The sequence below is a fragment of the Nylanderia fulva genome, unplaced genomic scaffold (assembly GCF_048542155.1).
Source record: "Nylanderia fulva isolate GAGA-0341 unplaced genomic scaffold, ASM4854215v1 Scaffold56, whole genome shotgun sequence".
Classification (NCBI taxonomy): Eukaryota; Metazoa; Arthropoda; class Insecta; order Hymenoptera; family Formicidae; genus Nylanderia; species Nylanderia fulva.
Genome location: NW_028190654.1, coordinates 157,171 through 174,135, shown reverse-complemented (window position 1 = coordinate 174,135; position 16,965 = coordinate 157,171). Strand labels below are relative to the sequence as shown.

At 31.6% G+C, this 16,965-nt stretch overlaps 1 protein-coding gene across 1 annotated transcript; it reads left to right on the top strand.

The window, feature by feature from the left end:
• Window positions 1–14,117: 14,117 nt before the first annotated feature.
• LOC114928651 (uncharacterized) lies at window positions 14,118–16,620 on the top strand. Its single transcript, XM_029299901.2, has 3 exons — window positions 14,118–14,842; window positions 15,028–15,201; window positions 16,291–16,620. Exons 1-3 carry the CDS (start codon window positions 14,609–14,611, stop codon window positions 16,618–16,620), a joined length of 738 nt encoding a protein of 245 aa, XP_029155734.2. The 5' UTR covers window positions 14,118–14,608.
• Window positions 16,621–16,965: the final 345 nt, after the last annotated feature.

The following is a 16,965-nucleotide window of genomic DNA, read 5'->3' as shown; positions in this document are numbered from 1 at the left end:
AAGTATTGCATAGTAAAATATAGCAAAATACATTTTTAAATATAAAACACATGTATTTAGGGTATTAGTATATGAGTAAAAATATTAATGTAAATGTTGCAAGAAAAAACGACCATGACTATTTCTGAATGAAATAAAGTTAAGATTGAGTTTTATAGGTTAATTTATATATAAAGACAATATTTAATTTAAACGAGTAAATAAATAATTTTGGAACTTAGGGTTTTTTAGGAATAGTCAGGCTGGAAATAAGATAATCCAAAAATAAAACAAATAAATGATAAATATATATAACCGCAAAAATAGTAAGTAAGATTAACTAGCATGTAAGATTGTAAATATATCGTAACATAACATATAAAGAAAAAAGGAACTTTTGTTGAGCATAGCATACAACCACCGCAAGCGCGCAAGGCGCTGAGTGGCCAGCGGGCCACTGGTGGGGCAACGCGAAGCAATTGGCTAGAAGATCAAGAGTAGGGCGAGCCCAAGACTGGTATATAAACCGGCACTGGAAGCTGTCGTGAGTTCTTGGCGTAAAAAGGTCGAAGAGACTCGCGAAAACTCAAGCTGAGCTCTTTGTGATAGAACGATCTTTCGGATCGTCAAAGACTCAAACGCGAAGCTTTAGTAACCATACGATCCACCAGATCTGCTAAAGCTCAACAAGAGTTCCTTCCCATTTATTAAGGAAACTCGATCCATAATAAATACTCGGGCGGAAACGTATCAGTAACGCGGAACGTTAACGACACTGTACGCGCGACGCGTCATTAAAAAGTGTAAACTTTCGCAAAAGAAAACTGTGCGTGAAAACGAATAAACCAACGAGTTATTCAATCATAGACCGTGAGAAATTACTTACCCGTGATTATCCCACGACGAACCGTTCCTGAGTCTCCTCGAGGTCCATTGCGGCTAAGCGGAAATTTCCTGGGTCCAACGGCGATCTAAAAAGGAAAAGAAAAACTAAACATCAGCAGCGGAAAAGATCCCGACAAAGGAATTGACGTTATCACGTGATTGCGTGAGGCGGCGTCACAGAGGAAGCCTGGACGGCCATCTTTTGATCCTTTGTACGACAAAGGAAACCGAGGGCTGGCGCCACCGTGTGATAGATCAAAGCCGAATCGACGACGGCGGATCATCAAAGGTAAGGTTCCGACAGGGATCAACGAGCGGCAATATACCTTGTTGTTTAATGGTCAAAACAACTGGCGACCTTGTAATCGACGAAAGCGAGCAACCTGTCACCGTTGTAAGTCTCGATTCCGACTTCAAGATCGGATCGCGCGGTCACAACCGCAGACTATTTCTACAGCCACATCATCTGCTTCACAGACTATTTCTACGTCCACATTAGCTGCACCGCAGACTACTTCTACGTCCACATCTGCCGCACCACAGACTGCCTCTGCATCTACATTGAAAGGACCATCTTCCACAATAGAAATAAAAGTAAATAGACCATCAAACAAGCAGTTGGAAGAACAAAATTTACAACGTGAGTAATAAATCATAAAGATCATATCTTTGGTTAAGAACAATAAAATTGTTAAATTAGTCTTTCTGCATATGACTCATGTACAGTCACAAACATATTCTTTCAAACTGTAAGATCTGTTCAATATAATGTAGAAATTGATACATTGTTTTTTTGAAAAAATTTTCTATAAGACAATGTGTCGATTTTATGATTGTATCTGACATATCTTGCATCGCTGGGAAAATGTGTGACTCTGCAGAATTCATATTATTATGATTGTATTTATTAAAATAAAACGTATTGATATTACACTTTCTATTTTTTCAGATCAAAAACAAGCTCAATGGACACGGGCGGGAAGAGGCCGTGGCATGCGTAGCCATGGAGCGCGTGGTCGTGGAGCGCGTGGCCGTCAACATGGCAACGTATACATCAGTTATTATTAATTGATGTTTACATTTATTTTTAGACTTACTAGAGCTCAAATGCTCCACATTTTTTGCAAAAACTGTTTATTCTACAGATTTCAAATATGCTTTTAAATGATGATTGAATATTTCCTTTTTTTAATTATTTTCATTATTATTTTTCAATCTCAATCAACTTCTATAACTTTATGCCAGCACGATACAAATACATGTGTCTTTATTTTTTTTATTATTTTCATTATTATTTTTCAATCTCAATCAACTTCTATAACCTTATGCCAGCAGGATACAAATACATGTATGTCTTTATTATTATATCAACTCTTGTCTTTTCCATGTAACCATGTCTTCATAGTTTGAATTATTACTTCATCTTCTCAATCTTTCGCAGAGATTTAATTAATTAAATACACTTCACACAAAATAAAGTTTGTTGGAAGATATACAGCAAACGATAACTGTAAAAACATGATTACGTGGAAAGAACAAGAGTTGGTACAGTAAAGGCAAGTAAGTAAGTACATGTAATGTATCGTAAATTGGCATAACGCTATATCCGCGGAGCAGATAATGTGGCTGTAGAGGTAGTCTGCAGTGCAGCTAATGTGGACGTAGATGTTGATTGAGATAATTGTCTAATATAAAATAGAATTTAAAAATTTAGTTTAAAAAGCTGCTGCATATATAAATAAAGTTTATTTTTTCTAAATTTGGGATATGTTTAATTAATTAATTTTTTAAGTCTATGTTTAATAAATTTTTTAAGTCTGTATTTAATAATTTTATTCATTTGATAAATACATGTATGTCTTTATTTTGATATGTTTAATATAATTAGAAATTCATTATTAATTAGATATGTAAACTATAAATTTATATATAATATATAATATTTAAAAATATATGTGAATATTTAAATTTTTATCTTCTCCTTCCTCTCCTTCAATCTCTTTAATATCAATATGTGTATGTGTGTACACGCGCGCACATTTGTACGTATTTATTTAATTATCGGATAGTTGAGAGTATATAGTTTACTGTTATCTTAAAAATTATATTAAGACTATTGTACAAGAAAAATAAAATCTAAAACAGAATTTAATTTGTTCAAAGGTGGATAACAATGCAAACTTATAAGCTTTATCAAATACGTATACATATATTCTTCGTGCATAATTTGATGGCACGTACGTCACAGTTTGTGTTCTCTAGAAAGTGTGACGGAAAGCAATAGATTAGGCAAACAGGCTTTCGTTACGTACGCGTAAATTAAAAAAAAGGAATCGATAATATGTAAAGTTACGAAAAACTTTGTGTTTAATAATTATACACGTAGAGAATTTTCTCTTAGGAATTACCCTAAAAATTATGGTAATCGTGGCACAATATTAGAAAAATTTTATAAGTTTCTCGGAATTTCTTGTGTGTGTGATTATTAATATTTACCTCAATAAAAAATATATTAATATGTACACAGTAAATTTTATTATATCTTATTGTAGTAGATATCCATAAAAAAATACCTTTTTTAAAAAAAAGGTAAAAAAAGAGCGCCAAGTTTACGCGTCATGTGTTAAAGTGTTTTATAAAAAATATAAAACTTTTATGTTGTAAAATTAATTCTAAAAAATATAAAACTTTTATGTTGTAAAATTAATACTAATATGAACTATATATATTCAATTAACAAAATAGTATTTAAACAAATCAAATATAGTAGGGCAACTGAACGAGCAAATAAATAAGATGTAAAAATTTATTAATAGTTAAATAATTAAATTAACATTCCGTTACAGAAACGATATAAATTGTAAACGTTTCGACTGCACTACAGTCTTTATCAATACATAAAAGTTAAATATTAAAATACAAAGTTAAATGTTAAAAATACAATTAGATAGTGAACAAAACAAATAGAATCATAATTTCATCGGTTGATACAGCTCTATACTCGCTGGCTTCGTTTTTACAAAATACCTTACGAACTAGCCTACCCAAAGCGAAAAGTCATATTAATAATAGTTTTGATTTGTACAGCATATTGTCTGGTAAAAAGATTGATGAGAATGATAGGATGTTTTCCTTGGATGTGGTGTCTTTGTTTACGAACGTTCCTCTGGATCTTGCGATTGACGGTATTAATGATAGATGGGATCACATTGGAATAAATACTAGAATACCGAAAAACGAATTTTTGGGAGGTATAAAATTCATATTGACTTCTACATATTTTACATTTAATGACATAATTTATAAACAGACGTTTGGGACCCCTATGGAGTCACCGTTATCACCAATTATTGCAGACCTGGTTATGTAAGATCTTGAGGATACAGTTCTCAAAGCGTTGAATTTGGAATGTTTGTTTTATTTTCGTTATGTGGATGACATAATAGTGGCCACCTCTATGACTAATATGACTCAGATTGTGAATAATTTTAACAACTATCATGAAAGACTTAAATTCACGGTCGAACAAGAGGTTAATCATAGCTTGAATTTCTTAGATTTATCACTTAAAATTATTAATAACACAATATACATAGACTGGTATCAAAAAGAAACCTTCTCAGGAAAGACGTTATCATTTTATTCAAACCACCCATTATGCCACAAAATTGGAATAATATATAACCTTGTAGATAGACAGATGTCTATTGCTATCACATCCACTATTTTTTAATAAAAATTTGGAGTTAATCATTAATATACTCATAAGCAATGGTTACCCTCTTGATCTGATTTTTAACAAAATTAATCATCGGATAGAACACATCATATCTAAGGGGAGCATTATAGAGAGACAGGCCAACATAGAAAGAACAAAAAGTATAGGAAATGACTCGGTTAATAAAAAATTCTTTGTCATTCCGTATATAGATAGGATCTCAGAAATGATTGTTTCCTCGGTTAAAAATAAAAATTGTATTGTAGGGTATAGATGTCTCAACAAACTGGATAATATTATTAAAGCACAGAAAGATAAAACTAAACATCCATGCAATTCGAATGTGGTTTATAAGATCAGTTGCAATAATTGTAATGCATCTTATGTAGGCCAAACAAAGAGGCAATTGCAGACGCGAATAAAAGAACATAAAAATAATATTAGGTTAGACTCAACGAAACATTCAGTAATTTCTAACACATAAGAAATGAACATCATACTTTTAATTGGGACAATGTTAAGATCATGGACAACGAAAATAATTATTATAAAAGACTCATTTCTGAGATGCTACATATCAAGGAACAAAAAAAATGGACTAAATTTAAACAAAGATACTGAGTTACTTAGCGAGTCGTATTTTGATATTTTGGATATATTAGCGAACAATAAATAATAATAGGACAAATAGGACATTAACGAGTCAAACATAGATATTAGATCATATATAAACACGCACGCTCTCCGATCAAGTAGAGTTTAAAATGAGCTGTCTTTCTGTATTGTTGGTTTGTTATGTGTCATCCTTAATAACTGTTAATAAGTAGCAAAATTGTCAAGAAGGACGATGATAGGTAAGCATATTACCAATTGTAGGGGATATATATTATAATTTCGACATACGTTAATCGTTAATTTTTTATTAATCGCAGCGCCTACGGAACGGGTTAATTTCTCGCATATTAACGATGAAACCTATCCGAGATCTGAGCAAAATCAGAGATCATATCGAGACGAACATTGTTGGACATGACGGACTAGAACACGCGTTAATTGCTCAAAAACTCTCGATTCTGAATAACTATAATTAAAATTCGATATTATGTGAAGTTGTATGAATTTATATTTCAATAATTATACTGAAGAAAACCGCGTGCGGTCGAAACGTTTGTAGAATGATTGTAATTTGCGTTAGTTTTAATATCTAATGACTGTAGTTTTATAATTTATACATGTAATAAATGGTAATTGACTGAACATCTCGAATATTCAGCTCGATAAGTTGGCCTTATATTTATCACTTTGTTTTCAATATACGAGCGACAATTTGTATTAATTTATTAAAAATACAAAGTTAGTTAAATATTAAAATATAAAATTAAAACGATTCTTCGCTGTTGACCAATAGATGTGCAAGGCGATTGGTCTGAGATGCCAAGTTATGCGACATTTAAACATGCTGCGGATATAATACGCGAATTAAATCAATGTCAGAGAAAATTAAAAAATCTTTCAACTTACATTATCGTTTTAACAAGTCCTTTTTCCCGATATTTCAAGTGTGTGTTGCGAAGTCTGAATAACAAATGTCGAAATAGAGAGCGTGATGTATTTATTTATTACCAATGTTTTTTCTAAACTATGATTCAGCAAATTTTTTAAGTATGTCAAAATAACTACTGTCTAACAATTCGGTGTCTTTATTTAAATTAATTCCATTTTTCTGTTCTTTAATGTGGATCATTTCAGATATTAGCCTTTTATGGTAATTCTTTTCATGATCTATAATTTTAATATTGTCCCAGTCAAATGTATGTTGATTTAATTCGCGTATTATATCCGCAGCATGTTTAAATGTCGCATAACTTGGCATCTCAGACCAATCGCCTTGCACATCTATTGGTCAACAGCGAAGAATCGTTTTAATTTTATATTTTAATATTTAACTAACTTTGTATTTTTAACATTTAACTTTTATTTAACTTTTATGTATTGATAAAGACTGTAGTGCAGTCGAAACGTTTACAATTTATATCGTTTTTGTAACGGAATGTTAATTTAATTATTTAACTATTAATAAATTTTTACATCTTATTTATTTGCTCGTTCAGTTGACCTACTATATTTGATTTGTTTAATTTTGTTAATTTATACGAGCCTTTCATTAATTAATTTTAATAAACGCTGGCCTTATAATGCGTGGGACTAATTACCCGTTCAAATACCATCGGTTTAATTCTAGTTTTATTTATAACTGTTTTGGTCTAGAAACGTTAAAACATTTTAAATCTTGGCTAAATTTTAATTATGCGATAATTAGAGCAATGTCGAAGTTGAAATTTTTAAGGGAATGTAAGAGATATTGTCTGCTTCCCAACCATTTGCGTAATTTCTGTAACAATAAATTTGTTTTCTACCACTATAAATCAAAAAATAGGATGCGTGGTTTGTTGCATAATGTCAGAACTGAACTGAAATTCTTAACATAGAGATATTTGATTTACATAGAACATTAAACTCACTGAGTAAAAAACGGTCAAGGCAATTCCAAATTCTCCAAAATCTTTTACCATCTTATATCTGGCAGGAGATTTTAAATCACCATTGCAACTCCTTTTCTTTGTTCAACCAAAAATTATATCTCATACATAAGAAAAAATTCCTATGGCTACGTAAATCGCATGAAACAGAGTACATTAAAAATATTGATCCTATCGAATTGAAAACAACGGTATCATCGACAAATATTGTTGATAACACTGTTTCTGCCAACAGTTTTCGTTGTGCTACACATAATCCTTTACAACAAACTAACCAGAAATGGTTTATTAATTTAACTGATAAAAATATTCCCCCCAATGTAACCAATCTATTACAATTGGGAGGTGAATTTAGTCTCCCAGTTAACTTAAATAAAAAAGTAGCTATACACGAATTCATCAAAGATATAGAAAGCAATTCAATTCTAACGGGATCAGAAATCGTACTTCGATTCGTAATGCTGCCATTCCACAATTTTCATTATTTTTAAACAAGAATGACAAAAAAACGGACATACAAGAAAAATTACTTCACATGCATAAAGACACAATTAAATTCTGCAATCAAAATTCTAATATTTTATTTACTAGAGCAGATAAAGGCAGCATTACAGTCGCATTAGAAAAAGAATTTTATATAAAAAAAGTTGAGAGTCTCCTAGAAGACGATTCTACGTATACCATAGTTAAAAACAATCCATCAACAAAAATAGAAAAAGACCTCAATAATTGTCTAAAAAAATGGTTGAAAAAAGATTTCATCAACAAAAAAGAATATTATTATTTATTTTCAAGCGACTCCCTTCTTCCTAAAGCCTATGGGCTCCCCAAGATCCACCAGGAAAATATTCCTTTTAGATTAATAGTTTCCTCAATAAATACTTCTCTATATAATATTGCTTCCTTCTTTCATAAAATTTTAAAAGATAGCCTTCCTAGAGCTGACAGTTTTGTGAATAACAGTTTCGATATATGCAACATTCTATCAGGGAAAACACTACAAGATTCCGACATAATAGTTTCATTGGACGTTGTTTCATTATTTACTAATGTTTCCGTAGATCTTGCATTAAACGGTATCAATAATAGATGGCATTTTATAGAGTCACACACAAAGATTCCCAAAAATGAATTCATAGGTATGATAAAATTTATATTAACTTCTACATTTTTCACGTTCAATAACATAACTTACAAACAAATTTACGGGACTCCTATGGGTTCCCCACTTTCTCCGATCATTGCCGATATAGTCATGCAGGACTTGGAAACATTGGTAATTAGTAATTTAAATTGCGAAATGACTTTTTATTTCCGTTATGTAGACGACATTATTTTATGCACTTCCGCTGACAATATTACATATGTTTTGAACGAATTCAACAATTATAACGATAGACTACAATTTACAATAATCGGTGTATAAGCTTTTTGGACATAATGATCAAAGTAATAGATAATAAAATTTATTTAGATTGGTATCACAAAAAAACATTCTCAGGTAGATTACTTTCATTTTTTTCAAATCATCCGACTTGTCATAAAATAGGAACAATTTATAACTTGGTAGATAGAGCTTTATTACTATCACATCCGCAATTTTACAAAAAAAATATAGAGAAAGCTATTAACATTTTGCTATCCAACGGTTATCCTCTTGATCTAATTTTCACAGAAATAAAACGTAGATTAAAAAATCTCTCAACTAAGAAATTTAACAAGCCTAATAATAACAATATAACAGATACTAATAATACTAATACTAGCATTAAATATTTTGTCATACCATATATAGAATCAATATCTGAGAAAGTTGCTTCAGCAATAAGAAGACCTGACGTAGTGGTAAGATATCGTTGCATTAAAAAATTGAATGACTTCATAAAAGTTCAAAAGGACAGAAATAATTGCCTAATGTTATTTATAAATTGAATTGCAACGATTGTGACGCCACATATGTCGGACAGACAAAAAGACAGTTAGGAACGAGACTTAAAGAACATAAAAATAATATTAAATTAGACTCTGCTAAACACTCGGTTGTCACGGAACACATTCTAAACGAACAACATACATTTGACTGGGACAATATTAAAATTATGGATCATGAAAAGAATTACCATAAAAGGCTAATATCTGAAATGATCCACATTAAAGAACAGAAAAATAGAATTAATTTAAATAAAGACACCGAATTGTTAGACAGTAGTTATTTTGACATACTTAAAAAATTTGCTGAATCATAGTTTAGAAAAAACATTGGTAATAAATAAATACATCACGCTCTCTATTTCGACATTTGTTATTCAGACTTCGCAACACACACTTGAAATATCGGGAAAAAGGACTTGTTAAAACGATAATGTAAGTTGAAAGATTTTTTAATTTTCTCTGACATTGATTTAATTCGCGTATTATATCCGCAGCATGTTTAAATGTCGCATAACTTGGCATCTCAGACCAATCGCCTTGCACATCTATTGGTCAACAGCGAAGAATCGTTTTAATTTTATATTTTAATATTTAACTAACTTTGTATTTTTAACATTTAACTTTGTATTTTAATATTTAACTTTTATGTATTGATAAAGACTGTAGTGCAGTCGAAACGTTTACAATTTATATTGTTTCTGTAACGGAATGTTAATTTAATTATTTAACTATTAATAAATTTTTACATCTTATTTATTTGCTCGTTCAGTTGGCTTACTATATTTGATTTGTTTAATTTTGTTAATTTATACGAGCCTTTCATTAATTAATTTTAAAATAGTATTTAATTGAACGATTTAATCAAGTTAAAAACTATTTTTTTTCAATGTACTAAATAAGTCGGATATTTCATATCTATTGTTGTTTTTCTCTCTCTCTCTCTGTTTTCTTCTATGCAAACGAGTAACACATCGTTGTATAAGATCATATGATCAGAACATAAAAATGTAAATTAAAATCATAAGGTTATATAACTACATTATGCATTAATGTAACTTAATTGATAAAAAATTATGAAAATAATAATCCTTGTTTTTTTTCTTATTATTTACTCAGATTTTTTTGTCTATCTAATAAGATAAACACTTTAGAGATTGAATATTTCAAGTAAACTAATGTAAGTAAATTTCACATTAATGCATATAGATGTTTAATCACGAATGTACTAAATAAGTACACAAGACGAACAGTGAGTGAGTGAGTGAGAATGAGAGTGTGAGTGAGAGAGAGAGAGAGAGAGAGAGAAAGTTGCTGTTAATTAACGCGTCTAATAATTAATCTTATATCTAATAAAAAATGACTAAAGAAAGAAGAAAAAAAAGAAGAAAAAGATTTTTCTGGAGAAATTGATGAAACTGCGATGCTGCAAGCAGAAATTTATAATTTGCAGAAGCAACTGTCAGCTCAGCTGTAATTGCAAATTCCTCCATTGCACCACAGACTTCCTCTACAGTCACATCATCTGCTCCGCAGACTACTTCTACGTCCATATTAGTTGCACCACAGACTACCTCTACAGCCACATTATCTGCTCCGCAAACTACTTCTACGTCCACATTAACTGCACCGCAGACTACCTCTACAGCCACATTATCTGCTCCGCAGACTACTTCTATGTCCACATTTGTTGCACCACAGACTACTTCTACGTCCACATCTGCCGCACCACAAACTGCCTCTGCATCTACATTGAAAGGACCATCTTCCACAGTAAATGATTTCAAAAAACGTCCACCAAGATTCTCGAAGGTTCTTTTCCACTATAAGAATAATAAAGAAATATAAAATATATTTATATATAATATATATATATATATATATATATATATATAAATTCTACAAAAGAAGTAATGCCTAGATTACTATGAAAAGTTTTTTATTTATTAAAGTTCTTCATCTCTTACTTAAGATTTCTGATCTCCAATATATGCATTTCAAATTAATATAATTTATATTTGTTCAAATAATATTTATATTTCTAAAGAAAATTTGATGATATTTTGAAGTTTCTAACAATAAATAAAAATGATAAAATATACAATATTTTCCTATGTTTTTTTTTTATTTTTTGTATCTCCATTACCTATCAGCAAATGGAATATCGAATGTAGAATCCCATAAATTTTGGACCAAAGAACTGGGCATAATATGTCATCCTTGTTTGCATCTGTGGGACGGATTCTGCTTGTGGTTCTTCAATTAAATGATGATGCGGTATAGTTATTAAAATACTCCACCAAGTATACTTTCAATTCAACTGTCCATTTGATTGATCGAGTCATTCTAAGATCTTTCAGGATGACATTGCGAGGATAACGAGGGAAAAGTTGCTGAAACTAACAAAGAATATTTTTTTGCTATTTTCGCTATATAGCTAACTAATATATACAAATTTCTTTTTATGAATTGAAGCTTAAGTACCTGTCTTGCCATAGTATCCATTTGGGAATTAGTATGTGCCAATGTAGAGATGTTACCACATACTCTATTATGCGACACATCGACAGAAAAACTAGGCAACCAAGATACATATCTTGAGCCATCGAGGAAAAGAAAGAAATGATTGCCATTTCTTCTCGTAGAAGTCTGTGACTCAGGCGGTATTTTTGTATTCTCTCTGTGATTTGCTTGTATACTCAATCTGGTGTATCCTCTCTGTGATTTGCTTGCATACTCAAGGCCAATCGACAAGTGAGACATGGTGTCCTGTTCTAACCAGGATTGCAAGCATGAATTGTGAAATAAGTGTGCACAGGGCAACTTACGAGCGCTTTCCATCCTTTCCCAGCATATTACACAATTATCCATCCTTTCCCAGCATATTGCGCAATTATTTTATCAGAATTCTCGGCTAATTCCTTTTGTGAAGCCATTGAATAACTAAATGAAAAAGTTATCAAAAAAATCTTTAACAATTTGTTTTTTATATTATACATATAAAAATATAATAAAATAATTACCTGATTTTTATAAATTTCTTTTTCCATCACATATCACATCAAATCACATCATCACATCAAAATCAAAACACGTGCCTAGCCTAGCCAACATAACCCCGCACGCTGCCAATAATGGCGGAGCGCCACTATCGCCGTCTGTTGTAAAATGTGAGGACTGGACATTTCCAATACATGCATCTATTGCAGTGTTGTGTACGTGTGATATATGTGTGCGCATGTGTTGTATACGTGTGAATACGTGTAGCACGATACTACTATGTATGCGTGGTCGATGAATCAAGAGACACGGTAGTGTCTCGCGACCAGGGCGTAGCCGAGACACCGTGTATCTTAACGCGAGTCGGACATTTGAGTCTATTATAAATTTCGAATCCTCAATAACGGCTGAAGCAATCGAGTTTATACTAGACTTAATCGATAGATTGAGTTCGAATTATATAATAAAAGTGTCTTTATTTCTGCTCTACGTGATTTGTAAGCAGAGATATATAAATGCAAAGTCGAAATATGAAAAATTTCTTTTAAGAAACGTCCCCGTCATCATTATTATTATCATCATCATCGACCACGCATACATAGTAGTATCGTGCTACACGTATTCACACGTATACAACACATGCGCACACGTATATCACACGTACACAACACATGCAATAGATGCATGTATTGGAAATGGCCAGTTCTCACGTTTTACAACAGACGGCAATAGTGGCACTCCGCTATATTGGCAGCGTGCGGGGTTATGTTGGCTAGGCTAGGCACGTGTTTTGATTTTGATTTTGATGTGATGATGTGATTTGATGTGATATGTGATGGAAAAAGGAATTTATAAAAATCAGGAAATTATTTTATTATATTTTTATATGTATAATATAAAAAACAAATTGTTAAAGATTTTTTTGATAACTTTTTCATTTAGTTATCCAATGGCTTCACAAGAGGAATTAGCCGAGAATTCTGATAAAATAATTGCGCAATATGCTGGGAAAGGATGGAAAGCGCTCGTAAGTTGCCCTGTGCACACTTATTTCACAATTCATGCTTGCAATCCTGGTTAGAACAGGACACCATGTCTCACTTGTCGATTGGCCTTGAGTATGCAAGCAAATCACAGAGAGGATACACCAGATTGAGTATACAAGCAAATCACAGAAAGAATACAGAAATATCGCCTGAGTCACAGACTTCTACGAGAAGAAATAGCAATTATTTCTTTCTTTTCTTCGATGGCTCAAGATATGTATCTTGGTTGCCTAGTTTTTCTGTCGATGTGTCATTGGGCAAATGATATATTCAAAGAACTACGTGTGAGGAATATGTACGTATTTATATATTGTACTGCTATATTTTTATAATGAATCGCACGTATAATTAGTTTCGTGATAGTAGCTAATATGTGCAAGTTAATTGTTATATCCAAAAGTTGATACAATCCCCAGCAAACACTAAGTAACAATTATATAACTATTATAATTTCCCATTCAACAATGTAAATGCAATATAACACGCCTGTTGATATTTTATTTCAGGTATAAATTTTGCAAATAATTATTCTATGTAAACAAACAAAACAAAAATATTTATTATTAAAAACTTAACAAAAATCATGCATATAAAGCGCATGTGCAAACTGAAGACTAGAAATCTATCCTTGTGATAAAAGAAACATATCATGTTAGACAAGACTGTGTGATTAACAGATTATTATCAGAAAGTAACAAAAAGACCGCTAATTTTTAGGCATGTACAAAAGATAGCATTAGATAAGATGTGTATTATATCTGACCAATCAATTAATATTTTTTCTGCAATATCAAAAAAATATCAATTTTTTACACGATAAACTTTGCAAAATCTAAAAATGTACATTTTTAGGGGTAGATCAAAGAGTTTAAAACAATTTTTAATTACATTTTTTCAAATACTATTTTGTATTTCCCAATGATAAACATATGTGATAAATACTCAATGATAAATTTTGACAGCATTTAGTTATTTAGATTAAATCTCTTTATGTCAATTTAATTAAACGTATCTTTATACATATACATATATACGTTATCTTAATATCTATCAAATTGTTTCCATATATAAATGGAATAAAAATAACAGTATAGAGAAGAGTATATATCTCTTTCCTTAATCGTGAACATTTTTTTCAACACAATCATCGTTTATAAACAACGAAATAAAAAAAGTGATTTGTATTTTGGCATTACTCTGCGCAGTTTATGTAAGTTCTGTAAATTCAGTGTAATCATTTCTTTTGACTAAAAAAAGAAACAAATAATTTAATTCAATCATTTTAAAATAAGACAAATCAAATAAAAAAAAATTGCCATGTTTAATTAGTAAACTAAAAATCTTTTTCAGAAATTATGATGTATTAATAGAAATATCACATATAAAAATCAATTTTGTAGCTTTAATTTGACCTATTTATAAAAATTGTTTAAAATTTATTTTTAAATTTAAATTCTTTATGCAATATCTTTAGAAAAGTCAAATTATTATTTTTACATGATATTTTAATAATGAAACTTTTATCTCGCATCTTCAAGACGTCGGAGCAAGATGTGACGAAACCCTTGGTGAACTTTGAAGAATGGGTGAATATTTACAAAAAAATATCGAAGCTATTCTTAAGGATATTTCACTTTTCAAAAAAGCAAATAAAGCAGATTCTACAAGTCAAACTCAATGATCTGAGGACTCGGACTTTGTTTAAAGTTAATAATATTCTCAATTCAACATTCGAGAATATCAAGGTGCATATTTTGTCTAGATAATGAGAAGACAAATGCATGTGTTATATCATAAAATATAAATGTTTTAAATTATAATGAAACATTGAAAACTTGCATTTATTTTTAGAATAGATTTTTATGAAAAATATGTTCAATTATTCACATATGACAACAAAAATACATTTGCATATTTATTATCTTTTCAGTTATCTATCGAGAAGGCGAAAAAAGAAGGTAAAAAAATTAATGAATGTTATAATTATGCAAAACATAATTTGGAAACGAGGAAAGACAATACAATTGCTGAATTGGAGACGTACATCCAATATGGAAATAAGACTATGGAAGCCCCATTAAAGAACGTGGCAAACAATATTAAGGTAACTATTTATTTTAATACGTAAACGTATATATTTAGAATTATAGTGAAATATTGATTTTATTAATTTTAATTAATTTCAATCAACTTGTGACGACCCGATTAGCCGTCACTAGCCATCCGCGCTCATGTAAACGGCCCCTTTCGGGGCCATTACAAGAACACGTTGGGAATCCGCCTTTTCGCCCCCAACCGTCACTCGACCCCCTCCAAGCGAGTCTTAGAGTGGGGTGGCCCGCCGGGTATAAAGAGCGGCGCAGCCGAGGCTTCGGCACCAGTCCCGTCCTGGTCCCTCGAGCGTACTCAGGGATCACTCCTCAACTCCGACACTCCAAGTCACCCCGGCCGACGAGCGTTCTCGTCGTGCAGGCCGAGCGTTCTCGGTCACCGGGTCCTGTCCGTAAGTCCCCCGGCCGACGAGCGTTCTCGTCGAGTAGGCCGAGAGTTCTCGATCACCGGGTCCTACCCGGAAGTCACCGGCGCTCGACGGAGTTCGCCCTTCTCAGGGCGCCCGTACGCGTGGCCGCGTTGGAAACTTTAGTTATAAGTCGTGTCCGCGTCCGCATAACTTGGTCGTGTCTCGTCTGTGATAATTATAGCCATAAGTCGTGTCCGCGTCCGTATAATCTGGTCGCGTCTCGTCCGTAATATTTCTATCTGTCAATACTAGCAATAAGTCGTGTCCGCGTCCGCATAACTTGGTCGTGTCTCGTCCGTGATAATTATAGCCATAAGTCGTGTCCGCGTCCGTGTAATCTGGTCGCGTTTCGTCCGTCTTAATATTCTCTGTACTTGTGGACTGAATAGCAAGTCAACCATTGAAAGGTGGCTTGAATAAACTCTGCTTTTATCAGAACAACCGTGTGTTATTGCAAATCTGAGTCGCCCCTCTTCCCGAATCCTGGCACCGACGAGCCGATCCGTGGCGTCGGGAAAGGTGCTTCGTTACAAACTGATAAAAATTATACTTTTAATGTTAATAAATTAACTTTAGTTGCTTGCATGTATTTTACACAGAGAACAATATGACCTGTATAATTACGTTATAATAAATATGATAGAGAAATCATTTTTTTATAATATCTTTCAGGTAATAAAGACGTTGCTGACCAAGTTAAACGCTATCATTCCGAAATGTTACTCTTCGAACTATATCAAGATGCAGAGCTGCATCGCGATGAATCTTGCTCGAACTAAATTGTCGTTAAAAGATATTGATAGTAATGCCATTACGTTAATAAATACCGGGGCAACCGAGTATATAAATACAATTAGAGAGGTGAAAAATAGCATGATAAAACTTGTCGTTGATATCCGCATTTTCAACACAAGTATCATTGTTCGTATTAATGGTTGCATAAAAAATGCATTTACAGACAATCTCATATCAAATAATTTCAAATTCATTGCCATTTATTAATTCTTTATGTTGAAATTTTTTAATAAAATGAGAAAAAATCTTATAATAATTTTAATAAATCTGTGTTATCTATATAAATATTTTTTTCATATTTTTACATTTTATTCCTTTAATATATATATTTATTCTTAATTATTAATCTAAAAATATTCGATATTTGATTTTTAAAACAGACATGGCAATGTTCTCAACTTTCAAATAAACAGCTCATCAAAATAATCAACTCACTGCGGATTATAATATATGTGCACTGTGTTAAAAAATATTCAACTAGCTGACTTTTCATTGTAAATGTGTATTAATTGCTTTATAATAAGATATCATATAGTATATACAGTCAGTCAA

Bases quoted from the DNA above. Each gene is read 5' to 3' on its own strand.
- LOC114928651 (XM_029299901.2), top strand. From the start codon at position 14,609: ATGAAACTTTTATCTCGCATCTTCAAGACGTCGGAGCAAGATGTGACG. The intron at 14,843-15,027 runs GTGCATATTTTG...TTATCTTTTCAG, and splicing joins CAACATTCGAGAATATCAAG to TTATCTATCGAGAAGGCGAA. The intron at 15,202-16,290 runs GTAACTATTTAT...AATATCTTTCAG, and splicing joins ACGTGGCAAACAATATTAAG to GTAATAAAGACGTTGCTGAC.